We start from the raw sequence: 27,715 nt of genomic DNA on the forward strand, positions 1-27,715 counted from the left end.
TTAGCAAGTTAAACCTCAACTCAGCTTGGCTATTATCCAGTTAACCATAGATTCCAATCAACAGGTGCCTCGACTCTGATGTCCAGGGTTTGATCCTTGTGCAGTGCTGTTCTTTGAAGCCCTTATGCTGAAGGGTTCTGATGTTGGATTCTTCTGCAGTGTTTTCATCCTTCCGGTCTAGAGGCTGCTATTATTGAGTATCTTTTTAGGACTCCCTTTGGCATCAAATCCACAGCTTGCTTCTTTATCAGAAGTAGCTTCTTTCTTGTTACATTTGACATTGGTTTCTCTGCTTGAAGATATGGCTTTCCTGTGATTAACTGCTTAAATTCTTGTACAGGGCAATAATTAATGCTTATGGCATAAGGCAGTCAGTTATCAAGCAGATGCCAAAACAGTTTTGTTCATGTGTTTCTTGATTCCTCTTTTCCCAGGCATGGTTAATTACTTTCAATTCCTATATAAGCTGGTCCTTGTCCCTTAATAGTTTAGACAGCGTTATTGTTGATCCCTTTGTGTGTACCACTTTGTGTTGATTCTTTCAACAGTTATTTAAAAAACAGTTGGGAAGTTTGTAACATACATTTCAGTTGTGTTGCAGGAAATTACAAGGCTCTGCAATGTTTAATTGTACTTTCCTGGAAGTATCATGAACTATTTTGAAGTAGGTCTCCAAACCCCCTAACTGTCTGTTTATCTGCCCCTCCCCACTCCTGCATCATGTGCTTGAATTCCTCACATGCTGGATTTGCCCTTCACAAGAACGGCTCTGCCACAACCTCACTTCCAACCCCAATATGCTTGCTTTGGACTAGCCCCTCCACCATCCTGCGACGCTGGATGAATCTCCCCGCCATGCGTAATTATCTCTATCCTCACTTGCACTTGGCCTTCACATACCTGTACTGGAATCCTCCTCCCTCCTTGCTACACTTGAGAACCTATCTGCAAGGTATCAAGTTCTATCTCTCTTTCTGATCAGTCCTGGGCAGAACCAAATGAAGTCTGTTATCCTGCAGTTCTCACAGAACAAATCAGCAAAGCCTGTGCCTTCACCCACCTCCCGAACACTAACATTTGCAGTTGATCCACAAATTGTGATTTGGTTTAGCATTATTCAAGCGGTGACATCAGCCCAAACAGTGAACAGTTGATCTCGAACAGTGAATGCTGGTCAGTTTTGTTACGGAATAGTAACATTTAAAAATGTACTGCCATCGGTTATACACAGGATCCTCCAGAGTGAAGAGTTATGCTGGAATAGTAGTGACATCCCGTTCTCCAATAAAGAACCAGCGAAAAAGAAACTATGGTAAGATGCTTTAATAATGTGAGATCCGTTTGTCTGTTGACACTTGATTGGGAAGTTTGGGGCAAACTACAGTTATCAAAGCTCTAAGCTTTAATAGGAGTTCAACAGATTTGAAGTACTTGCTGCCTATTGGTGGTTTTATTTTCTGCAGTGTAGGAAGATGAGAAAGTTGTTCCCACTTGGGTAACTTGAAGGAAGTGGACATTTTAATTGAAGCTATTATGGATCCACACCTCTAAATTGAAATACATTAAGAAATTATGGACCTATAGATGACAATATATTTGCCACATTTCCAACATTAATAAGATTGGAAATCTGCTTTGGTGTATAATTGGAGTGATCATGATTTAAGATATTCAATATTTCAGTTTCTTCTTCTCATCTAAAATATTTTGGATCTTTTGGATACAGCAAAAGTTCTGTATTATAATATCACACGTTTTCAGTTGTGTTGCAGGAAATTAATTTGCTCTGCAATGTTTAATTGTACTTTCCTGGATGTATCGTGAACTATTTTGAGGTCTCCAAACTCCCTAGCTGTTTCTTTATCTCTTCTCCACCCCCTCCCCCACATCGTGTGTTTGAATTCCTCACTTCCTGGATTTGCCCTTCCTTTTAACAGAGATTTTGTGTGAGAACAAATTCCTGAGGTGTATTTTTAATCAAACATGCCAATGAGGAAACTCATAGAATGAAAATTAGTATTCCACCCAATACTATTTAATATTACTCTACACTGATGAGTTATATTCGGTTTTGTCAGTTTAAATGCTCCCAAATCCTTTTTGTCTAAGGTAGGCAATGCCAGTTTTGTTTTTCAAAGTGTGGTGATGGGTGCTATGGTATATGTAGCACCCCTCACCACCACAAGCAGGAAAGCCCACTGGCTCTTGTGCCTATTCGGCACTTTATGGGTCACCAGGTAGGCTTCCTGGGACAGCAATGTCTTGCTCCATCTGAAGTTGCTGGCTAATCGGAAGCTGGCTGCCCCTATCAATAGCAGCACTGCTTCAGGTGCTGAGGCTACTGGTGACAGAGCAGAATGAATTTTTGGTGGGTGGTTGTGGGAGGGTTGCAGGACAGGGGTCATGGTAGGGTGAAGTAGGGAAGGGAGTTCAAAGGCAGAGGTGTGGGATTAGCTTTCTTTGGCCACTTTATCTGGCAAAACCCAAACTTGTACCAAATGTCTCCAGGTTTGGGTGGATTGAAACCCAATCCCCTGCAGTTTGGCAGGCAGAATGCTCCATTTTACCAGTTGGGAAGGCTGCTGTCCTTCTCACAGTTAATCATGGCGATAGTGTGAAGATGCTCTTAAGTGGAAGCCACTTGACCCTTTATGACTATATGGTCGCAGGAAGGTGATGGTTATTTCCCCTTCTAACACCTACCGTGCTGGTTCTTGGGAGAGACAGTTCTGCCTTATCATTGTATGCAGCCATGTATAGATTGGTGATTAAACAGAAGTATTTATTTCAGGCAATATGTGGGTGACCTTCCACTGTAACATTTGGGGCAAATTTATAAATAATTTGGAACCACAGGTGGAACTGTCATCAAATGGAGGACTTTTCCATATTTTGTTGGCTCTTTCGACAATGGGGGTGGTGCAGTGTTGTGTGTGCAGAAGCATGTGGGGTAGAAAGGAGACTGCTAATTTGAAAACTTTATTCTCTCTTTCTTTCACCTGGAAGTAATTCTGTTTGTCAAGTGCATGAGCAAGGATAAAGAGAGTAAAATGTAAAAATATTAAGAGGTCTATTTTGCTCTGGTTGTGATGCAAGTGATTTGCTTTCAGATTCTGATTATGGAATTAATGCAGGAGCGCGAGAACCTCCAAAGAAATCTCCTAAAGGTACGTTCTTTCTGATTCAATTTTTAAAAAACTTTTTTTGTTATTCCCATTACTAATGCAATGAGCTGAGATTTGGCCCCAGGCCGAAAATAAAACTTTTTTTTCTCCCCCACCCCCTCCCTCCACTAACTACACTAGCAATTATCTCATCATTCTCATTAAATGGAACATGCTTCATTAAAATAACCTTCCAGTTCAAGTTATGTAAAATAGTAATTTCTGTGGCTCTCTTTCAAGTTCAGCCTCAGAAATGATTTCAACAATCACCATGAACTTCCACTACCTTTTCATCTGGTCTCAACTAAAGGAGTAGCAAGCTGTGTTGTCTTGAACAAGAGGAGTGAGGCTGTTGAAATGTGGAGGCACCCCTACTTCAGCTGTCCAAGAAGTTTTGAAACAAACAAAAAAGCTCAAATTACTGGAGAAATTCAGCAGGTCTGGCAACATTTTTGGAGAGAAATCAGTTGTTATTTCAAGTCCTGTTACCCTTCAGAACCAGGAAGTTTTGTTAGAGTCTTAATAAATCAGCCATCAGTGCCCCATATGGATTCATCAGGATTGATATACGTTGTTGCCCAGCAGCCCTCTGTGGAGTGGGCTTTGTTTTGTCATTAAGTTCAGTCCTCACAGCTGTTTTATTCAGTCCTAAAATAGATGAGCTAATGTACAGCTCTCTTGAAAGTACTAGTTGTACCAACTTGTTGAGTTTTTCTAGTATCTTGGTGTGTGATATTTTGAGGATTACCTACCTCCAGATGGGCAAGGACTTAAAATCTGTGGGAAACACTGACATTTTTACAATAGTTTGATCTATTTTTAATACTGGCTGCTCCTTTCCAGCTACTGTACCAGGACGTGGATCAGGTTCAGAAGTACCAGAATCTCATAAGAAATCCCATAAAGGTATTTTTTCTGATTATTGCTTTGTTCATTTCTAATTTTACAGGGTTTTTAGTGCCACACTAGCTAAGTAAGCTGCCCTTTTACCCTGTGCTGATTGATACCAGTTATAAAGATTTGTTTGGGTTGCCTTGGGTGACCAGTTCCTACTATGCTTTCAACTGCTTCCTTAACCAAGAGCAGGTCCAAGTCTCTGGTCAGCGGTCTTATGGTCTAGAGCAGATACCCACCATCTACTGAACACAACAAGAAGTCTGTGTCCTACCACACTGGCACCTTGTGGCTGCTTTACATCAAAACTACATAACTTGTGAATTTTAAACATAATATGTGTTAGTCTGATCAAAGGCTTACTTGCTCCTGTCTACAGTAAATGCTATACAGAGTTTGCAAGTTTTTAAATTCTAAACAGTTGTTGGATACAAAACCAAAAGTCTGACTCTTTCATCAAGACATTTGGCTGTGCTGGACCCCTGGATTTCCTAGGAATAGCAGTGGGCCATTCAACCCCTTGAGCCTCTTCGGCCATTCTGTTAAATGATGCCTGTATCTTGATTTCATGTAGCCACCTTGGTTCCATTACCTTAATATTCCTGCTTCACAAGAAAACAAAATCTTATCTGTGAACGCATACTGGCTCCAATATTACTACAGAAAGTTATGCAAGCAGGTTTTGAGGAGTTTTTGTTCAGACACCTGAATGTTGTCCTCCTTGCTGTTTTTCTTTTCCCTACTCTTTCACTTCTGGTTTTGTATCTGCTTATTTAATGTTCTGATCAGTTTATATCTTTTTTGCTTTTTGTTTTAAGGCAGGGGCTCTGCTCAGAGACAGTCCCAAGAAAATCCTGTAAAAGAGGATCTGGAGTTACACTCTAGTACAGGTATGGCTCATGTCTGAGTCCCTTAAGTTTTTTTTTTGGGTTGTTTTTGTAAATATGGCAAATCTGCAGAAATTGACATGATATACTTATTCCCAAACACTAATTTCCAGTGTCTAGTTCACAATCTGTTGCTAGCACATAGTGTGCCGTCTGACCAAGAATCAAACCTGATGACATTCACCAGTAGGAATTTGACAGAAATGACTTGAAGATCCCTAATGTATTTCATCTAATCCAGCTACCTTAAATAGAAGGAGCTTGGCTATATCTTTGCCAGGAGTGTACCAGCCTACTTTGTGCTGTGCTGATGAATGGAGAGGGAAATGAGCAGACCAGGAAGAAACAGTTGGGCTGCAAGACTCGGGCAAATAATTTTAATGGAAGGGAAAGGAATATTGTATGTTTTAATAGTTAGGACCTGGGGGGTTGAGTTGTAAACTTCTCAGCTTGGTTTTGTTTGTAGGACTGTCGAAGTGGGGTGTTGGAAGGCGGGGGGGAGGAGGTGAGGTAGTGGGTGGTTTTGTGTTCTGAAAATCTTTGTTCTAAAGGAAAGGGATTAAACCCAGCTCATGTTATTGCATAAACTATATATCAATAAACAGAATGTTAGAACTGAAAACCAACCAATAACTGAACAATTGAGGTATGAGAAGCAGGAGAGATTAAAACAAAAAGCAGCAAACATTAAAAAGGGACCCATTATATTCTTTTTGAAAATCTTGAAATTAACTCTTTGTTCTGGCAATGTGGAAAGCACTGGAAAGGCTGTTCCTATATGCTCTTCAGAAAGTGGTAGAGAGTTAAAAATAGGGTAACATTATAAAGTTTTTTTTCTGAAGCTCTGTCCAAGTCCTTTCCTTTTCTTAACCTTACTGGATTATATATATGCTATGTTTTGATAGTACGGATGACTTTGTTACATGCACCAACTGCATGCAAATACCTTGGTCCACAATATTGACAGTAATAAGAGGTGAATAAAGGAAAAGTTAATATTTCTTCTGAAACAAGGTATAATAATTCCATTCATTTGATGTGGCCTAGAAGCATTCGCAGAGAAAGTGAGGTCAGCAGATGGAGTATCAGAGCTGAAAATGTGTTGCTGGAAAAGCGCAGCAGGTCAGGCAGCATCCAAGGAACAGGAAATTTGACGTTTTGGGCATGAGCCCTGATGAAGGGCTCATGCCCGAAACGTCGAATTTCCTGTTCCTTGGATGCTGCCTGACCTCCTGCGCTTTTCCAGCAACACATTTTCAGCTCTAGAAGCATTCGCATTTTGGTACAGATTATGAATACTACAATGTTTGCGTAATTCCTTGTCACTGAAAATTATCTGCTGTTTTTTGTCTTCAGCCACTGTCATCATGGCTCATTACTGTGGGTCTAGAGTCACAAGATTGAGGAATTATGGCATATTTCCTGCTCTAAAGTTGACATGATACATTTTTTAATGACAATTGCTGATAGTTTCCTGACACGATTACTGAAACAAGCCCTCTATTCCAAATGTATGAATTATGTTTAAGTTCTATTAACTATGACTGTGTGATTTTGACCTATATTCCCATAGAAACAGGCTGAATGTGTGGATTACTGATTGTGACAGTACCTCAAGAGCAGAATTGAAATGGTGGGAAAAGGTGATGTTAAGAGACCAGAGTTGAAGAAAGGTTGTAGATTTGAAAACTGGAAGGTGGGGCAACGCTATTAATAGAAGTGAACATGAATATGAGAGTTTTGCTGCACTTCATTCATTGTTTTCCCTTTAGCTGTTTAGCTGCAATTTGGGTATTTTAGGCTATGCCTACCTTGGTGAAATGTGTTGATTTGCTCTGCTTTAGTTTAAGTGAAGGTGACAAGACAGATGTCCATTATTTCACTTCAGAGAAAGACTCTACACTGCCTTGTTTACTTTGTGAGATTTTACTGTCAGTAAGTTTCAAAAGTTTCCATTTTGTCTTCTATCACAGAACCAGAAGAGATGGACTATTCTTCTGAGACCAACCAAGCATCTCCAGGTGTCATTTTTAAATGATAATATACTTATGAGGATCTTGAAATATTTTACCATGTTAAAAGCACTGTATATAAACACAGGTGGTTGTTCTTGTCAATAATCTATTGTTCACTGAGTTACGTCACAGTAATGGCAGAAGAATCCAAGCAAAACTTTGAAGATGTAGATTGTTTTGAAGGGAGTATAGTTTGATGGTGTTTGGTGACTGGGATCCACAGTACAACTGCATATACCTTGGATAGTTTACCATTGAATCTGTGTTGCACTTGACTTGGGAGTATTGACAGTGGTGTGTGTAATTAGTATGGCTGACATTCTTAATCTACTGATCACCTAACTTGCCTATTTTCCAGTGGCCCACCCCAAGTCTGCTTTTGCTTCTTTCAAGTGTGGTAGAAATTACAATTCCTGACTGCCACCGGGTTACAGACTAAATTTTTTTTTGTTTCATTTGTTTCTGTCACTGTTGCAAAGTTTCATTACAATCGCAGAGGTTGAGTTTGTAAATCAGAATCGGCATCACTCGGTTGATCTTATTATCGGTAGTTCTTCTGAGTTTCCTCCTGCCTCTCATTATAGATATGTGTTCACTCTCAGTTAAGCAAATGAACGTACTCCTTGGTAATACAATGAAGCAATGTATATAATTAGGAGCATAGAAGTGGCTCATTTGTTTCAATCTATCTACTGCCAGAGTTTATGCTCCATAGAAGCCTCTTTCTGCTTGATATCCCTTTCCCCTTTCAACATGATCTTCTATTCCTTTTTCTGTTACATTTATCTCGCTTCTCCTTTTACATCTTTGCTATTCACCTAAATCACTTTTTGTGGTAGCAAGTTCCACACTTCCTCCACTCTGTCAAATGAGGTTTTGTTTGAATTTTTAATTTATTTGTATGTGTCCTTTATGACTCCTGGTTTCGAACATCTCCACAGGCATCTTCTGTATATCTAACCTATCAAACTCCTTCATATCTTCTATCAGGTGGTCCCTCTGGTATTTCTTTCCGATAGAGGACAGCTATAGCCTATTTAGACTTTAATAATTATATCCTTTCTGATCTGATATTATACTTATCCTTTTTATCCCATGTCCCAGATTTGGTATCTTCAAGTTGTATAGCTAACATGATGGCAATTCCTGTCACAGCTTTTCAATAAGGCATGTATATAATGTATTTATTCTATCTATTCTGAACTATCCACTTAAATATAGGGAGTTACATATCAGATTTACAGTGCTTTTGTGAGCCCACATCCAGAATAACACATACATTTGTTTATTTAAGGGAAATGAGAACATATTTGCAGTTCAGAGAAGGCTTATTACACTAATACTTGGAATGGGCGGTTTGCCTTCTAAAGAAAGGTTAAATAGAAGAGACCTGTATCTGCTGGAGTTGAGCAGAATAAGCGGTAACGCGGTTAAAACATACAAGATATAAACATACAGGAAATATGCAATTAAAAGTAGAGCCTTGGATAGTGTTGTAGAACAGAGACTAAGGGGTTTAGGTACAAAGGTGGCTAGGAAGGATTTGTGTGCTTGTCTTCGTTGTTCAGACATTTGTGTATAGGGGTTGGGACGTTATGCTGAGGTTGTACAAAATGTTAGTGAGGCCTCTTCAAAGAGGCAGAGTCCTACAGCACTGATACTGGCACTTTGGCCCACGCTGGTCTATGCCAACCAAAATGTCCATTGGCTCATCTCCTTCTCAACCTCTCCAATGCCTGTATTTGTCCAAATGCCTTGTTAAATGTTGTTAACGTACCCACCTCAAACACTTCCACTGGCAGTTCATTCTGTATGCATACCACCCTCTGTTTAAAACAAAAAAAGTTGTCCCTCAAGTTCCCTTTTATTCCTTCCTGTCTAAGCTTAAATTGATGCCCTCTGGACTTCAACCCTGGAAAAATGACTGAGTACATTCATCTTCTCCATGATGAACTTCATATGCTTTGACAAGATTCCCCACCCCCTTCAATCTCCTCCAGTCTAAAGAACACAGTCCAGCCTGTCCACCCTCTACCTATAACTCAGACCATTGAGTCCTGGCAACATCCTTGTAAATTTGTTCTGCACTCTTTCCAGTTTAATAGCATCCTTCCTATAGCAAGATGACCAAACTGAACTCTCTATACTCCAATTGCGGCCCTACCAACGTGCTGTATTGGTGCAACATAACTTCCCATATTCTGTACTCCAAGCTCTGACTGATGAAGGCCAGTATGCCAAAAGATGACTTCGTTGTCCTGTCTACCTGTGATTCCACTTTCAGTGAACTGTGAACCTGAACTCCAAGGTCCCTCTGTTCCACTATACTCCTTAAGGCCCTACCATTCACTATGAAACTCCTACCTTGATTTGACTTTGTAAAATGCAAGACCTCACATTATATCGAACTCCATTTGCTTCTTCTGGAGTACTATGTCTAGTTCTGGTCACTTTTTGTTATAGGAAGGATATTATTAAGGTGGAGAGTGTTCAGAAAAGATTTACCAGGATGCTACCAGGAATGATAGGTTTCATTTATAACTAGAGGCTATACAGGCTGGGATTTTTTTTCTTTGCTGGAGCATAGGAGGTTGAAGGGTGACCTTTTATAGAGGTTTATAAATACCATGAGGTGTATTGCTGAGGTGAATGGCAGATGTCTTTTCCCTAGGGCAGGGGATTTCAAGGTCTGGGCATATTTTTAAGGTGCCAGAAGAAAGTTTTATGAAAAGACATGAGTGGTTTGTGTGTGGAATGAACTTCCAGAGGAAGTGGTGGATGCGGGTACAGTCACAACATTGAAATGACATTCAGATAAGTGTAGGAATAAGAAATGTTTGGAGGGATATGGACCAAGCACATGCAGGTGAGACTAGTTTAGTTTGAGGTTATGTTTGGCATGGACTGTTTGGACCAAAGGTCTGTTTCCATGCTGATGACTCTGACTCTGAGGGCTCTTGACAGAGTGGATATGAAAAGGGCATTTTCTCTTGAGAAAATCTAGAACTCGGGGTTCTGGATTTAAAAATAAGCGGTCACCCATTTCAGACAGGAGAACTTTTCTATCAGATGATGGAAAATATTTGTATTGATCTCCCTCAAAAAGATGCAAGCATAATCTTGATGTTTTTTAAGGTTCTTGATAAGCAAGCAGGTGATTGATTATTAGGGGTAGTTAGGCCTAAGGTGTTGAGGTTATAATCTGATCAACTATGATCTTTACTGAATGGCGTAGGGGGCCAAGTGGTCTACTGCTCCTAATTCGCATGTATGTAATATTGTTGCATTTTATGTCCATGTACATTGAAATTAATTTGTCAAAGAACATACCATTCTGTTCTTAATGTTGCATTGTATTTTGTTGAAATATTGTTGTTAAACACCTTTTTTCTTATTTATTACCAGTTAATAGCTACTCTTAACCCCTGCATTGTTTTGAAATGAACGTTCTTCTACCTAGCCCCGACTCCATGTGTTCTAAGTGAATCCCAAAACCGGAGTTATACAATACCTTATCAAAAAAGTTTGAGAATACATGTGGATTCTCCATCTCCTGTCTTGCACTTTTGTTGTTTGCTTGACATTAATGATGTCAGACTATTTAGTACATCATTTTGGACTAAGATAAGAAATCCTTTCAGTGAGTCTTGTGAACCTGTGGAATTTTTGACCACAGAAGGCTGTGGAGAAATCATTTGAATATATTTGTGAAATAAACTGATTCCTAGAAGTTAAAGGTGAATGGGAGAGAGAGGGGGAGAACAATATTGAGGTAGGAGATGTGTGAGTATGAGGAATGGACATAGGAGCAAGAATAGGTCATTTCACCCATCATTTTCTATTTCTAAGTTAATCCTGTAACTTTTCTAACACTTATATAAAATGTAAAGAGATGTGTCCCTTCATTCGTTGATTAATTCTGTCATGAAAAGTCTGATTTAAGTGGCATGTGAATATTTCTACAGCCTTCGTTTTAATTATGATGTAACTCAAAGTCGAGTAGCTTGTTGGACCTGTATGAAATGAAGACTTTCATGTTATTTTTCAACTCCAGGTACAATGTACAAGCAGTGTGAGTAGCATTTGGTTATGTGCTTTAAAATGTTACTATGTGCAGGTGGTTTCTTGAATGCAAAATACCTTTTGCATTTTTTTTAATGCAATCATAATGTTCAGTGCAGGACTGGACTTTTTTTGTGGTACCTTCCAATGAATGTACTGTATACAGTACAGCAAAAATATTACGTACATTTCCCCTCAACCCATGTGACAAATGATCCATAGAAACCTCTGCTTGGCTCATACTTGGAGGAATGAACATCTTGGTTGAGATACTAAAAGGCAGGCAGGTGCATTTGGTCCTTAGGTTAGTAAAGTGTTTTAGCAAGCTGTTGATTTTGCTGTATATGAAGGAACAAACCTGTCCCTAGATTTTTTTAGTTTTCAATGTTCGCGATTTGATTTCAGATGGGAACCAATCTGAAGATACAGTGTTGCCTCAGAATTCTGCAGATGAAGGTAATCTGTTCCCACTACTCTCAAATAGTCCTTTAGATTGTTTAACCATAGTAACTTGTCCCAATTGGCAATCATCCCTTTTTCACAAAACTTTTTTTTGTTTTTAAAACAAACAGGGGAATCATCTGGGACTAGATTGGGTTGGGATATCTGGTCGGCATGGACGGGTTGGACCAAAGGGTCTGTTTCCATGCTGTACATCTGACTCTGTCTTCAAGCTCTCTCCAAGTCATTTTTACAATTACAAAGGATTTGCAGAAATGAAAACAAAAGGTTGTTCAACATAAATGCTGCATGTTTTGTACAAATATATTATCATAAATTTGTAAACTGATATCATTCTTATTAATGAAGTTAATAAGTTGCACAGAGATGCTGAAAGGCTAAGGGGTGTAAATTTTAATGCCCCATATCAGTGCTCATAAGTGAATTACTGCTTTTATCACTTTCCTTCTGGTGTTATTTCATTCCCTTGTCTGCACTGCCCAATTTCTCTCACTAATGCTTGGGCATTTTGTGTCTATTCCACATTTTTGGTATAAATGATATAAACACCAAGTCTGACGATCAACAAAATGTACTTTTCAAATATCCTGCAAATCTTTTGTCTCATAATTTGATTGTGCCTGCTTCAAGAAAGTAGTATGGAATGGGATCAGAATTGTTATTTCTTTTTAGTAATTGAAGAGTTTCTTTCATGAGATATAAACTGCAATAAATAATCTCAACTTTCAGATATGGATTCAGACTCTGAGGTGGAAGTTGACTGGTTGCAAGATACCACAACAGTGTCAACACTTCAAACATTTTCTGGTAATGCTTGCTTTAATTTGTAATGTGTAAAATGACACCATGCTTTTCTTTTAGGCAGTTGTCTATCACTCAGAGAAATCCAAGTTTGGACAACTAAATGCTGAACTAGCCAGCACCACCCACATCCTAAGAATGAATATTTGAAAACCGAAAAGGCATTGATGTACTGTCAGGTGGATGATCCACTCAAGCCTAACTTGATTGTTTGTTTTTCTCTTGGTGTTCTGGATTAATGTGATCCATATTGTTCAGTTCTGCACTCTGATAGAGAGCTCCGTTGTAGCCCTGTGAATCTAATGCCTGATTCAAACAACAAATTACATTTTGTTGTTAATTGGAAAAGTGCTGAAATTAAACATGACTTTTACTTAAAGCCCTTTACAGAGTGAGAATTATCACTTTCTCTTTTAAAGGTATTATTAATATTGCTATCTAGCCAGGGAATAATGCAAGAAAGTTATGACCCCACTAATCATTTGGTTGTGTTTCTCCTGTTTGAAATTACTAGGATATTATTATTTATATAGTGTCTCTATTACTGCATTAACAGTAGTTTTCTTTGGTTATGTAATTGAAGGCATGTATGTTCACTTTAACATCTGAATTTTGAAGTAAACTTAGTGTAGGCTCAGCTGCCTGAAGGGAACAGCTGGGAGACCGGCTGTTCCAGAATGGATACATGTAGCAAATGGCTGTTAAATGGAAACAGAGTTTTTGTTGCTATTTTGACAATTCAAATTTAACCAATTACTTTAAATTATGCTCAAGATACTAAAACTCAATTTTGAGTTTGGTCTGATGTTGTCAAAACAATAAATTCAATGACCGGGAACGACATTGGAGGATATAAAGGCAGGGCATTCTGAAAATTTGGTCAGAGAGCAACTGCCACTTATCTGCAGAGCAGCTGCTGTAGAGCCAGAGTGCAAACTGCCCATCTAACATCTTGCTTTCAAAGAAATTAACATACACTGTCTATCAAAAAGGTATCATAAGACCATAAGACACAGGAGTGGAAGTAAAGCCATTCGCCCCATCGGGTCCACTCCACCATTCAATCATGGCTGATGGGCATTTCAACTCCACTTACCAGCGTTCTCCCCGTAGCCCTTAATTCCTTGTGTACCTTCTCCTATAAAGCACATTTGCAGTATAAAGAAAGATGATGACCTAGGGAGATCAGACGGAAGATAAAAGACGGACTGTGTGGACTTGAATTTAAGTTAATGTAATGATTGATTTTTTTTGCTGGAGCAGCATTTTCTGAGTTGAATCAGATAGTAAGTAGTTAAGAAAAAGGGGGCTTGGATCTGTGAATTTTTTTTAGTGTTTACTATTAAAGTTAGGAAAATAAATTGTTTTTCTCTTTAAAAGTGGAAAGTATGAGTTCTGTAACCCACTCACATTTTAACAGATTAAGAAGCAAACTTTTCTGTGTGTTTGCCTTTAATAGAAGAGTTGGACCTCCACATCGTAACACTTTTTTTCTACATGCTTGGCATGAAAAACAAATGTCAAGGATGTGATGGAATGTGGATTTTCACTGTGTTAAGTGTGCAATGTTTATTTTTGAGTGAAGCAGAGCACAACTATTTGCATGAAGAAGAAAATTTGAGGTACTTCAAAAAAGATCAGGTTGACAGAGACACTAAAATTTAGTAGTACTGATCAGCACCATGCTAAACTTCATGTTTCTCTATCTTGTCCTAAAATCCTGTCAACTGAGAGAAAGTACGTGAGAGGGAGAGAGATAAAAATATAATTTTTGGTCAGTGCTAGTTTACTAGAATTTGAGCACAATGGATCAGTGTAGCATAAAGTGCTTGGTTGCAGTCTTTAGGGGAAAAAAAAACAGGTGGTGCTTGGATTTATGTAAGATCTTCATGTTCTTGGGATTTTGCAAATTTTGTTTATGGCTAAATGACTTTTAAAAAAATTTTCAGTTGTGTGGAATTTTTAAAAAAAATCAAACGGAGGAGCAGACAGGAATGCAGATTAGCGATTTGTCTAGTTGTTACAAGTAAATGACAGGAAGGGACAGTGTGTGAGAATGCTAATTTGAATCAATAAATCAAAGAAGTGTAAGGTGAATTGATAAGACAAAATTAACTTTTTGTATCTGAACCCACATAGCATTCACACTACTATTTAATTAGCTAACATTGCAAATAGAGACAAATGGGTATGCATGGGTATCAATTAGTGAGGCTTGGTTACAGGGGGATCAGGACTCTGAGTTGAATATTCACTGATACTCTTTCGGAAGGATAGATAGAAAGGAAAATGAGGAAGTGTAGCTTTGTTAGTAGTGGAAGAGATCAGTGCTGTGTTAAGAAGTGATTATAGTACTGGAAATGAAAACATTGAGCCAGTCTGGGTAGAAAGAAAACCAGGGAAGAAGTATCTGATGTGAGTTATCTAAAGGTTCCCTGCCACTAATTCCACAATAAAAACGAGGAAATACTGGGGTGTTGTCAGAAGAATAATCATGGGTGATTTTAATGTGCATGTAGACTGTTTTAATCAAGTTAGCAAGGGTAGCCTTGAGGGAGAGTTCATGAAGTGTATTAGAGATTCTTTCTCAGCAGTGTTTTGGAGAACCAAACAGGAGCCAGGCTGTTTTTGATTTGATATTGTGTAATAAGAATGGGATTAATTCATGATCTCATAGTGAAGGTAAAGTGGTCCGAACATGCTAGAATTTAAAATTCAGTGGCAAGATGAGAATCTTGAGTCCCCTATTATTGTTCTGGTGTTAAACTAAAGTAATTACATAGGCATCAAAACAGATTTGGCCCTAATGGACTGGGCAGAAAAACCATGGGATAGGAAAGTTAATGAACAGTGGCAGACATTTTAAGGTAATATTTGCTTCTTTGCAGCTAAAATATATTCAAAGAGGATGAAAGATTGTAAGAGGTAAATAAAGCATCCGTGGGTAAGCAAAGAAGTTTAAGCTAACATAAGGGCAAAACTAAGACATACCATCTTAAAGGTCAGTGGCAGGCTGGAGGATTGGAAACTTTTAAAGACCAACAAGGGTTAGCAAAATAGGAATAGAATGAGCTGAGATAAAGTATGAAAGAAGACCAATGCAACATATAAGAACAAATAGCAATTTCTTCTGTTAGTATATAAGTAAAAGAGAGTGTCTAAAATGAATGTTGGTACCTTAGAGGACTGGAGAGTTAATAATAGGGTCTCTGCCATTTGTTTCCTAAATCAATATTTTGCTTCAGCGTTCATGGTGGAGGATACTGAAACTATCCCAAATGTAATAGATAATGTAGACATTATAGAAAAGGAAGATCTTAAAACAATTGTCATCTCTAGGGAAAATGTATTAAGTAAACTATTGAGATTAAAGGCAGACAAGTATCCAGGGCCTGATGGCCTTAAAGGAAGTCTCAGCAGAGATAGTGGTTCTGGAAAAGTTCCTGTGGATAGAAAAATGCTAATGTAATTCCATTTATTCAAAATAGGAGTGAGGCAGAAAGTTGGAAACTATAGGTGAATTAGATTAATATCTGTGGTTGGGAAAATCAAAAATCTCATGTTTGATTAATTTACTAAAGTTCTTCAAAGATAAAACAAGCAAAGTGGATTATTAGGGTCCTGCAGATGTAGAATATCAGGATTTCCAGAATGGGTTCGATAAGGTTAATATGCAAGGTCAGATCACATGGTAATATATTAACTTGTATAGAGGATTGACTAGCCAATGATGGAAGCAAAGAGTTGGAATAATTGAGTTTTTTTTTGTGTGGCAGGTTGGAACTAGTGGGGAGCAGCACAGCTCTAGCCTCGGGGCCCCAACTATTTACAGTCTCTCCACCCTGGAGGCTTTCTGCCTCTTCCTGATGAAAGGCCTTTGCCCGAAATGTTAATTTTCCTGCTCCCTGGACGCTGCCTGACCGGCTGTGCTTTTTCCAGCATCACTGTTCTAAACGCCCCCCCCCCCCCCCTTCCGGTTTACAATCTTACGTTAATGACTTGGATGCAGGGATAGAATGTACAAGAGCCAAATTCGCAGATGAAACTAAAATGCACGGTAAAGTAAGCTACGAAGAAAAACTTTAAGTGGATAAATTAGGTGAATGTGTCAAAAATTGGCAGGTGGAGTTGTATGTGGATAAGTATGAGATTATCGATTAGGTTGCAAGAATAAAAAGGCAACTTGTTATCTAAATGGAGATTAACTTCTGAGTACTTTGGTGCACAGATCTGGTGTCTTTATGCATGAGTCACAAAGTCAACATTCAAGAGAAGCAGGTAATAAGGAAAGAAATGGAATTTAGCACTTATTGCTAAAAGAATAGAATATAAAAGTAGAGATGTTGCTGTAACTCTACAAGCACCTGGAGTATTGTGTACTGTTTCAGTTCTCATACTCGAATATAGAAATAGTTACATTGGAGGCAATTGAGAGGAGATTCATTAGATTCACCAGAGATGAGGGGCTTATCTTAGGAAAATAAATTGCGTTGTTTAGACCTATATTCTCTGGAGTTAGGAAGAATGAAAAGAGATCTAATCGAGGTATATAAGAAGGTAAAGGGGATTGACAAAGATGTAGAAAGAATGTTACTCGTGTGGCAATCTTAAATTAGAGGTCATAGTTTTTTTGGATAAGAGGTAGCTGGCTTAAAACCGAAATAAGGAGAAATAACTTACTTGAATGGATTGTTATTCTGTGGAAATTCACTATCTGAATGCAGTGAATGCCAGGACGTTGAGCAAATTTTAAGGAAGAAATTTTTAATTAGTAATGTGTTGAAGGATTATGGGGAACAGGGAGGAAAGTGGAGTTGAAACCAAAATGAAATCAGCCATGATCGCATTGAATGGTGGTGTTGGCTTGACGGGCTGAATGTCTACTGATCCTCCTAAATTCTTATGCAGACAAGGGACATGAACACCATGATTGTGATATCCATTTTATATTTGTCTGCAATGGATGCCATTATTTATATTTCCTAGAATTTAGAAAAATAAAATTCTTAAACACAAAATTCTTAGAGCTTGATAGGAAAGGTGCTGTGAGTGTATTTCCTCTGGCATATGAAGAACTAGTGATTATAGACTCAGAACAAGAAGCTGGTCATTTAGGACACTAAATGAAAAAATTCTTCACTGAATAGTTGTGAATATTTGGAATTCTGTGCCTACTGTGCTCTAAATTTGGTATATTTAAAACTGAGAGTGATAGAATTTTGATTTCTGAAAGAATCAAGCGATATGGAAAAGTGAAAGAAGTAGAGTTGAGATTAGCGATGATCTTGTTTAATTGGGTAGCAGTCTTGAAGGTTAAATTCCCTAGTCTTGTTTTTATTTCTTGTGTTCTTCAGGGAAAGAGCATTCACATTTATTAAGTGAACATTTTTTATTGTTATTTGAGGAATCTGTGTATGATGAGCTCTTGACATTTTTGATCAAAAGGGCACCTGCAGTTCGTGAAGGTGAACAGATTTTACAATTGGGTATGTATATCTTTTTTTGGCAGAGCCATTTCCTTCAACTGGCAATACGCAACAAATACCTGACAGACAGACGTCACTATATTCGCGCCAAGCCCAAGATAAGCCCAGATCTCCTGCATCTTGTCATACAGGTAGATTGTCATTAGATATAAATGTAAGGTGGTGGTTTCAACTCTGCATGCTATGGAGAAATCAACTTTTTTCAGCCAACATTTTTAATGTCAACATTTTGGCTTTAAGCACAAAGGCACAGGACTTATGTTTGTGCAATTAATTGTGTCCACATTTCATACTTTTCATGAGAACATGAAAAATAGGAGGGGTCATTTTACCCTTAAAGCATGATCTACCATTCAGTAAGATTTCTCCTTTAGCTGAACCTTCCTACATTACCCTACTACCTTCATTATTCATTGAGAATCTATCGATTTCTGCCTTGAAGATACTCAAACTTGAGTATCCTCAAATCTCTGGGGTGGAAAATTTCAAAGGTTAAATAGTGGGTGGAGAGGTTCAGTTGCATGGAAAATTATGGAAAGAATTAAGGGGGAGGCTGGGACTGGGAGGGTGCTTCCTACCAGTAGTCATGATGTGGGGAGGAAAACAAATCAGGAGATAAGAAAGGCACATTAGAAATATCATGTAGATGGCCTGGGAAAATCAGGTGGTAGCAAAAATCAAGCAAAGGAATTTGTGGAATATCTGAGTTTTTTTGGGAGCAGTTTTTAGTAGCGCCCACTAGGGAACAGGCAATTCTGGATTATAGTGATGTGCAATGAAGCAGACTTCATTAGACTTGAAGGAACCCCTCGGGGATAGTGACCATAATATGATTGAATTCATCCTGTAGTTTGAGAGAAAGAAGCTGGAATTGGACGTAACGATATTACAGTTGAGTAAAGGTGACTACAAAGACATGAGGAAGGAGATGGCCAGAGATGACTGAAAGAGAAGGAGGCTGGCATCCTGTCACCATGTCACCTTATTTACACATGCAAAGTACTTGACATTGGTCTGGCTTCCTCAGAGCTGTCTCTGAATCAACAGAACCTCTGTCACTCCTGTTTATATCTGTTAGCCAGGGTGTGTGGATTGAACCAGATTAACAGCCCCAAATGAGGGAACTCCTATGATTTGCCTCTGGCTGACTTCATTACAAGCATTATGGGAAACCTAGCAGGGGAGATGGTAGAACAGCAATGACAAGAGATTCTGGGACTGATTCAGGAGGCGTGTCAGAAAGTCATGCAAAGGAAGAAGAAAGAAATGTGGTAAGGACAAGTCGGGGAATTAGATCAGTAAGCCTGACGTTGATGGTGGGCAAGTTGTTGAAGGGAATCCTGAGGGACAGAATTTACATATATTTGGAAAGGACTGATTATGGATAGTCAACATGGCTTTGTGCGTGAGAAATCATGTCTCACAAACTTGATTGAGTTTTTTTGAATAAGTGACAAAGATGATTTGATAAGGGCAGTGCGGTAGATGGGATCTATATAGACTTCAGTAAGGCGTTTGACAAGGTTCCCCATGGGAGACTGGATAGCAAGATTAGATCTCATGGAATACAGGGCGAACTAGCCATTTGGATACAGAACTGGCTCAAAGGCAGAAGACAGAGGGTGGTGGTGGGGCGGGGTTGTTTTCAGACTAGAGGCTTGTGACCAGTGGAGTGCCACAAGGATTGGTGCTAGGTCCACTACGTTTCTTCATTTTTATAAATGGTTTGGATAGGAGTATGAGGTATAGTTAGTAAGTTTGCTGATGACACAAAAATTGGAGGTGTAGTGGACAGCTAAGAGGGTTACCTCCAAATACAACAGGATCTTGATCAGATGGGCCAGTGGGCTGAGAAATGACATGGAGTTTAATTTAGATAAATGTGAGGTGCTGCATTTTGGGAAAGCAAATCTTAGCAGGATTTGTACACTTAATAGTAAGGTCCTAGGGAGTGGTGTTGAACAAAGAGACCTTGGAGTGCTGGTTCATCACTCCTTGAAAGTGGAATCACAAGTAGATAGGATAGTGAAGTAGTAGTTTTGGTATGCTTTCCTTTATTGGTCAGAGTACTGAGTATAGGAGTTGGGAGGTCATGTTGCGGCTGTACAGGACATTGGTTAGGCCACTGTTGAAATATTGCGTGCAGTTCTGGTCTCCTTCCTATCGAAAAGATGTGAAACTTGAAAGGATTCAGAAAAGATTTACAAGGATGTTGCCAAAATTGGAGGATTTGAGCTACAGGGAGAGGCTGAACAGGCTGGAGCTGGATAATCAAAGATGCTGGACAAGCAAGGACTGTATTTGATGTATTAATACTTAATCAACAACGAATAAACATTTCTTTTGAGATACAAAACTGTGGTCACACTTGGAACTTTCTCTAACAAGGGAAAAAAATAACATTAGATCAAAGAAAGAAGCTTGTAATGCTCCAACAAAGAGGTCAGAAGCCTTAGAATTTGAAGAATTTTATAATTTGGCAAAGGAGTAAGACATTGAGGACAGAGAAGGGAAATAAGCATTTACAGAGGAACCTTGATTATCCAAACAAGATGGGTGGGCACTATTTTGTTCCGTTAATTGATTATTCGATTAATTAATTCAACTTTCCTTTGGGGCTTGGAGTTTTTTTTTGTGAAATCCACTCCCTGTTCAGAAGTCAGGAGACCTCACCCCCATCCACTTATTTATGGTATGTAAATAATTATAACTTTGTTAAAGAAACGAGGATTCTTTGGATGTAGAAACAAATAAATTAAGAAATGACAGACCTTAAAAAAACTTAATACTTCCTCACGTAGAAAAATCAAGACAATCCAGAAATAATAGAGAACTCCAAAATCCATTGAGAAAATACAACTTAAAGAAATTAATTTAAATAAGTGGTAGTGCTGGGGAAATTAATGATGTAAATAGGGCATCCTTTTTATTTTACTTGATTTTCTTTAATGCTGGACTATAATGGAAAAAGATTGGTTTTAAAACCAATGACTGGCAATGAAATTGCTACACTTCTTTCCTTTAAGTGATTTGTGTTTATGCAGTTGCTTTGCAAGAAGTGGTGGAGTTGGACAAAGTCGCTACAGCAAAGGGTGTATGTGCAGAGACTGATTTTGCTGGTAACAGGTAGCTGAATGTTTCTTGCAAATGTTAAGTTCTAGATATCGGAAGTCATCAGCTTCATGGCAGCTCTCTGACTCTTGGACAGATGAACAACTTGAGCATTTACTGTAGTGTCCTTTCTGCTGGAAGAGCAGCTTCAGTGTCTTTCTCTGCAGTAAAAGTACCTGAAGCTTGCAGAAAGCCAATTATTTTCTCCCACCATGGCTTGTAGGCTGTGACCTGTTGCCTGTCACCCGTAACTAAGAGAGTTTGCAAATAGTGTACCAATCAACCTGTGCCTCCCAAGAAGTATTGAAAGAATCTGAAGAAAGGGTCTCAAAGAACCAATCCTATTAAGACTGAAAAGGAATATGTGATTTGACCCTGTGGCTTGGTTCTGTTGAACTGTTTTTCCAGCTGGTTTTCCTTATACCCACGACACCAGTTTTAGTTTGCCCATGTCTGTCTGTATAGACAGTGTGTGTAGGGATTTAAAAGGAGTTTAGAGTTTTAACTGTAAAAATTATCTGGTGATAGTTTTGTTTACCTTGTCTGTAACTTTTATTTATTTGCAATAAACTGTAGTTCTTGCTAAGTATGGGAACATGGGCAGTGTTTTCGGTTAATTGGATTCTATCAGTCAGAGTAAACTGGGAACTGTATGTATTTTTTTTTTGTGTGGTGATCCTGGGTGTACATCATCCTCGAGTGATCACAAAATGAGTAACTGATTACATTTAGCTGTGGTTGATGAGCCAGATCCTTGAATTCCTCCAGATTTCAGGGTAGCTTCCCTGGATTGTCAAGTAGCAAACATAACCATTATGAAAGAAGAGGAGAGAAATAAAGTAACTGTAGACTACCTAACCTAACACCAATAGGAGATAAAATGCTAGAATCTGTTGTTCGGGACATGCTTACAGGGCACTAGGTTAATTATATTATGATTTTGAGTAAATGGTGATTTATGAAAGGGAAATTAGGTTTGTCAAATTCACCAAGTTTGTTTTTTGAAGCTGTAACAGATAAGAAAATAAAAATTTCCCAACCTACCTTGGGTATTATGAGGGGCGAGTTGGTTGTGTAGCTTGGTTTATATTATGTTTAAATCCTTAATTTTGGATGTGACCAATTCATTTTTGTACTAAATTCTGTTGTAATATGGTCATTCTTCTTTCCTTTAACACAAGGCTATTAAGTATCTGTTCCTTATTGCACAGTGCTAGATACAAAATGATCTGTTCAAGTTGACAGGTTTTTGACACATTGATCTAGAAAACTATTTTGTATGTACTCCATGAATTCATACTCCGCCCTTTGTGTACAAATCTGGTTTCCCCAGCCTTATGTAAAGATTGAAGTACCTCATAATTTCAATATTACCCTTTTTTAAAAAAAATTGTCTAATTTGCTGATTTATACTCTATTTATACACCTTGTACATCGCAATGTTCACTACATATTTCTGGCCCAAGCTATTCTTTTGCTCGATCTAAACTAATTCTGCTTCTGAATTTGAGCTGCCTGTCCTTTTTAAAATCAAGGTTCCCCCCTTGTTCATTTTAGCTACATCTTTTAAAAGTTGTGTCCTAGGATATTTAGCTCCCAAGCTTAGTCACTTTATAGCCAAATCTCTGTCATGGTTGTTGGGTCAACCTATTAATTTCTCTATTATTAGATCATCAAATTTGTTGCAGCTGCTTCATTCATTTAGATATGATGCTATTTAGTTTTGGTTTTGTTTCTCATTTTCCCTAGTGGGACCTTAGTCATTAATGCTCAATTAGGAATTTCTTCTAAATAGTGAATCTGCAGAATTGTTTATCATAGAGGGCTGTAAAGGCTGGGTCATTCAAGGTGAATACATGGACTGAAGCAATCCATGTTCAACTGCAAAAAGACTGGACAATATCTAGGCTTGGGCTGACAAGTGGCAAGTAACAGTTGCACCACACTACTGCCAGGTTATGACCATTAACAATAAGAGACAATCTAATCACTGCCACTTGACAGTCAGTGGTGTTACCATCACTGAATCCTCCAGTATCAAGATCCTGCTTGTTACCACTAACCAGAAGCTCAACTGGACTCCTCACACAGACACAATGGCTACAACAGGAAGTCCGAGGCTAGGAATACTGAGGGGAGAACTCACTTCCTGACTCCCCAAAGCCTGACCACCATCTACAAGGCACAAGTCAAGTGTGTGATGGAGTATTCCCCACTTGTGTGGATGGCTGCAGCTGCAACAACACTCAAGGGGATTAACACCATCCAGGAAAAGGCAGCCCACTTGATTGGGACCATGTCCATAAGCATCCACTCCGTCCATCACCAACACTCAGTAGCAGCAGTGGTTTACTATCTACAGGATGCACTGCAGAAATTCACCAAAGGTCCTCAGACAGTACCTTCCAAACTCTCAACCATTTCCATCTAAAAGGACAGGTGCAGCAGATACATGGGAACACCATCCCCTGCAAGTTCTCCTCTCAAGACAATTACTATCCTGACTTAGAAATATATCACCGTTCCTTCACTATCACTGGGTGAAACTCCTGGGCATTCCCTCCCTAATGAGATTGTGGGTCAACCCACAGCAAGTGGCCTGCAGTGGTTCAAGAAGGTAGCTCACTACCACCTTCTCAAGGGCAACTAGGGACAGGTAATTCATGTTGGCCAGCCATTGGCACCATGTCCCACGAATGAATGAAAAAAATCAAGAATGTTGACCGTTTTGAGGAAAAGGAAGAAAAGTAGAGTTATGGATTATCAGATCCTAACAGCTGACTTTTTTTTCCTTTTGAAATTAATGAGAATTGTATAGTTTCCAGCAGTTGACTAGCATTGTTGGAATTGGAATTCAAAATCTGTCTGTATATCATTAACTTGTTTGGACAGATTTATATTCCTCTGTCTTTTCTTCATATAACAACATCTTTAATTCTGAGTCTATGGAGGTGCTGACCAAGCATCACTATATGCTTCTGAAATAGACCATTAGGTTCCTCTTGAAATGGCAGGGTAATAGCTTTCTAGTAACTCGACACGTTGGTATTGTGAGAAGCAAAACCACATAGTCTGATATCAGTTAATCTCAATAAGTAGGTAACAGGTGAGAATTAAAATTGACATTGATTCCTCTGGGTTAGTGAAAATGATGAGAAAAGCAAGCCCTTAGAAAGGCTTTGCACACATTTTGTAAATCAGGGAAGGACATGATGCCCTCTGTTAGTACCTATAACAAAAAACAATCAATGGGAGAAATACCGGCTAATGAATCATGGAAATATAGTCCATCAAAGAGCAAACCTCTTCGGGGAGAAGAGGAAAATGTTTTTGAGGAAAACATTCTGCACTCACTTTTAATGATCGCGCTCATCATATTATAGGCGTACTAGTATTCTTAACTTGACACAAGAATCATTTGATTTTAAATTGGCAAAGAAATGATGATTCAAAAACCATTTACAAACTTGAAGATGGAAATTTTGTGCATTGCTTTAAAGGAGACATTTTGTTATTGATGTAATATGTGGGAAAGGAATATTTTGCTGGGATCCTATCTTTTTCAGTGTTTTATTCTCTATGGAAATATATTAGTTTAACTTTGTGAAAACATTCCACCATAACACATACATTGTTCAGACACTGAATGGGTCCATGTTCAAATGTAGCAAGAACTGGACAATGTCTAGGCTTGGGATGATAAATGGCTGCATTATAATTTCCTATTCATTTTTATTTATAGTTGGCCCTCACCAAGCACAATCTACCAGGTGGAGAGCAGCAGGTAAGTTCAAATAAGATTTTTTTGGAGTGCCTGTCTGCCTGGTTTTGTTGTGCTTAATTAGGCTTCCTATTCATTGAAAGAAAGACTTGTAAACGATACCACTGTGCAGAAATGAAAGTCACTTTTAATGTTTTGGAATTCAAAATGGCCAATAAATGAGACTTAATGCAGCAACCTAAATGCCAACAGGATTTCTCACTCATTGGATCTCACAGTTGAACAGAAAGGAATTAGCACTTGAATTCCCTACATAATCCAATCTTCGGTTACCTAGAATGACCAGAAGCACATGATCAATCTGTTGGACTTAAAGCTGTCATGATCCAAGTCTTATGATGCATAAGGAATTGGAGAAGGGTAGGCTATTCTGGCCATCAAACTTAATCAGCCATTCAATAATGTGTTTTATTCTCATTCTCAATCATTTTCACTCTGCATTTATTATGGTGGGAATGTTAGCTGGTGATTACACAATGTTCCAGATACTGAAGAAATCCATGTTCAAATGTAGAAAGAACTGGACAACGTTTCGGTTTGAACTGATAAGTGGCAAACAACATTTGTACCAAACAAGTACTAGACAATGAATGTCTTCAACAAAGAATTCAAACATCACCCCATTCAATGGCATTACTATTGCTGAATCATCCACTATCAAGAGCAAAGACTAGGAATTCTGCAGAGAGTAACATCCTTTACTCAAAGCCTTTTCATTCTCCACAAGGAACAGTTCAAGAGGGTGATGAAATGCTCCCTGCTTGTCTCGATGAATGTAATTCCAGCAGTACTCTAGAAGCTTGACATCATCCAAGGCACAGCAGTCTGTTTGATTGGCATCCAGTTTAAAATCTTCAACTTTTACACTCTCTATTCCCCACTGGTGGCAACATTCACCATTTACAAGATGCACTGCAACAACTGACCAAGGCTGCTCAGACAGCGCTTTCCAAATACAACCCCTACCACCTATAACGACAAAAGCACCACTGCCTGCACACTTCCCTCCAGGCCACACATCATGTTGACATGGAACTATATCACCGTCCCTTCAATCCCGCTGGGTCAGAATCCTGGATCTCCCCCTCTCTGCACTGTGGGTGGAACTATACTACAGATATCAGCAATTCAAGAAGGAAGCTCATTACCACCCACCTGAAAGAAAGTAGGGATGTATAATGTTCCCATAATCCCATGAATTATTATTTTAATCAAATAAAAATTGCTCTTGTTACAAAGGTTAACTGTACTTTACTTTATATTTGCATTATGTTCTGCTGGCAGGCCATGATTGTAGCTCCAAATTACCAATTGAACTGAATTGAAGTAGCATTGGTATTCACTGAAGATATATTTGGACCAGATAAATTTGATATCAACCGTATTGAATGGTTGTTTGTTTTAGCCATTCAGAAACCAAGGAACTTGTAACTTGGGTTGTACATTGCAGCAGTTGAGACTTTCCTATAAATAGGAGCTGGGAGCGATGTCTCCAATAATCCATGCAACCTTCTTTTTGGTGAGCATATTGGAGATTTTTTAAACACCTATACGTAGTTTGCCATATTATAATTTCTAATTCATCTCTCCTCTTTTTTTAAAGCTGACCTTCAAGCCACAAACTACAGGGAATGCCAGAACTATACTGATGCACAACATAGTGCACTATCTACCAGGTTGAGACCAATAGGTAAGTTGGTTAAAGTCCTTTGGAGTACCTATCTGACTTTGTTGTGTTTAATAGAGTTTCAAATTCGTTGACAAAATAGCTTACAAACTACACCATTGTGCAGAAATGAAGGTCACTTAATGTTATTGGAGTTCAGCTATTGAACAGAATGTGTCTTGGTACTGTCAATAAATGAGATTGCATGTGGCAGTCTAAGTGCCAACAGGAAGAAGCCCTTTTCTAACTAACTGGAACTCCTATCCCAGCGTTTGATGGAAAGGAAGAGTGTTTGACTCCTACACAAATGAATCTTCAGTTACCTAGAATGACCACACAGCTTCTGCTCAATCTGCTGGAACACCTGGACTTGAAGCTGTCATGGAACATAAGAAATTGGAGCAGGGTTTGGCCATTCAGTCCATCAAACTTCGATAAGACCATTCCTGATTTGACAATATTAATTTCGCTTCCCTACCTAAGCCATCACCTTGATTACTGCATAGATCAAAAGCCCTTAGCCTTGAATATATTTGTGCAAAAGAATGCTATAGCCTAACAACCCTCTGAAAGAAGACTTTGGCTCGCCTGTTATAAGACAGAAAATAAGGAGCATTGACTCATAGAGATCTCCAGTAAAGAAAAAAGCCCATTGGCCCATCACATCCACACTGATTAAAAATAACCACCTGACTATTCTAATCCTATTTTCCAGGATTTTTTTTCATAGCCCTGTCATCGCAAGTGCACATCTAAATACTACTAGATTGTTATGAAGGTTTCTGCCCATACCACTGTTACAGGCAATGAATTCCAGATTCCCATCACCCTCTGGCTAAAAAGATTTTCCTCACATTTCCTTCTCCTGTCTTTTGGCTCCTTACCTTCAATCTCTGCCTCCTCCTTGTTGATCCCTGCAAAGTTACTTCCTGTGTAGCATATCTAGGCCCTTCATAATTTTATACATCTCCATGCCCTCTTTCTATCTTCTCTGCTCAAGTAACATCCTGGTAAATCTCTGCACCCTTTCCAGTGCTATCACATCCCTCTTACGATGTGGATTCCAGAACTGCAGATAATATTTTAGCTGTGGCTTAACTAATGTTTTATCTAATTCTAGCATTATCTTCCTGCTCTTTAAACTCTGTCTTGACTAATTAAGGCAAGTATACCATATGTCGCCTTAATTACTTTATCTATCTGCTCTGATACCTTTTTTTTAAGAGACTATTATATCTGCGTACCAAGGTCCTTTTGATCTTTGCTTCCAAGGGTCCTACTGTTATCATGTTTCCCTTGCCTTGTTTGTCTGCCCAAGTATACCTCCCTATATTTGAATTCCATTTGCCACTGATCAACTCGTCAATATCCTCTTGTAATCTAAGG

At 38.6% G+C, this 27,715-nt stretch overlaps 1 protein-coding gene across 2 annotated transcripts in view; it reads left to right on the forward strand.

Annotated features, from left to right (window-relative positions):
* Window positions 1-27,715, forward strand: part of LOC132818956 (torsin-1A-interacting protein 2-like) — a 39,756-nt gene that overhangs the window by 1,575 nt on the left and 10,466 nt on the right. Inside the window, exons 2-11 of one of the 2 annotated variants that reach the window (XM_060830118.1) lie at window positions 1,232-1,312; window positions 3,111-3,167; window positions 4,008-4,070; window positions 4,877-4,948; window positions 6,919-6,966; window positions 11,428-11,478; window positions 12,214-12,291; window positions 17,795-17,902; window positions 24,625-24,666; window positions 26,267-26,353. In XM_060830118.1, coding sequence (XP_060686101.1) covers window positions 1,232-1,312; window positions 3,111-3,167; window positions 4,008-4,070; window positions 4,877-4,948; window positions 6,919-6,966; window positions 11,428-11,478; window positions 12,214-12,291; window positions 17,795-17,902; window positions 24,625-24,666; window positions 26,267-26,353 — 687 coding nt within the window. The remainder of the gene's footprint in view (window positions 1-1,231; window positions 1,313-3,110; window positions 3,168-4,007; window positions 4,071-4,876; window positions 4,949-6,918; window positions 6,967-11,427; window positions 11,479-12,213; window positions 12,292-17,794; window positions 17,903-24,624; window positions 24,667-26,266; window positions 26,354-27,715) is intronic. The other variant, XM_060830120.1, reaches the window with a different exon arrangement.

This window comes from Hemiscyllium ocellatum, chromosome 9 (assembly GCF_020745735.1).
Source record: "Hemiscyllium ocellatum isolate sHemOce1 chromosome 9, sHemOce1.pat.X.cur, whole genome shotgun sequence".
NCBI classification, from domain to species: Eukaryota; Metazoa; Chordata; class Chondrichthyes; order Orectolobiformes; family Hemiscylliidae; genus Hemiscyllium; species Hemiscyllium ocellatum.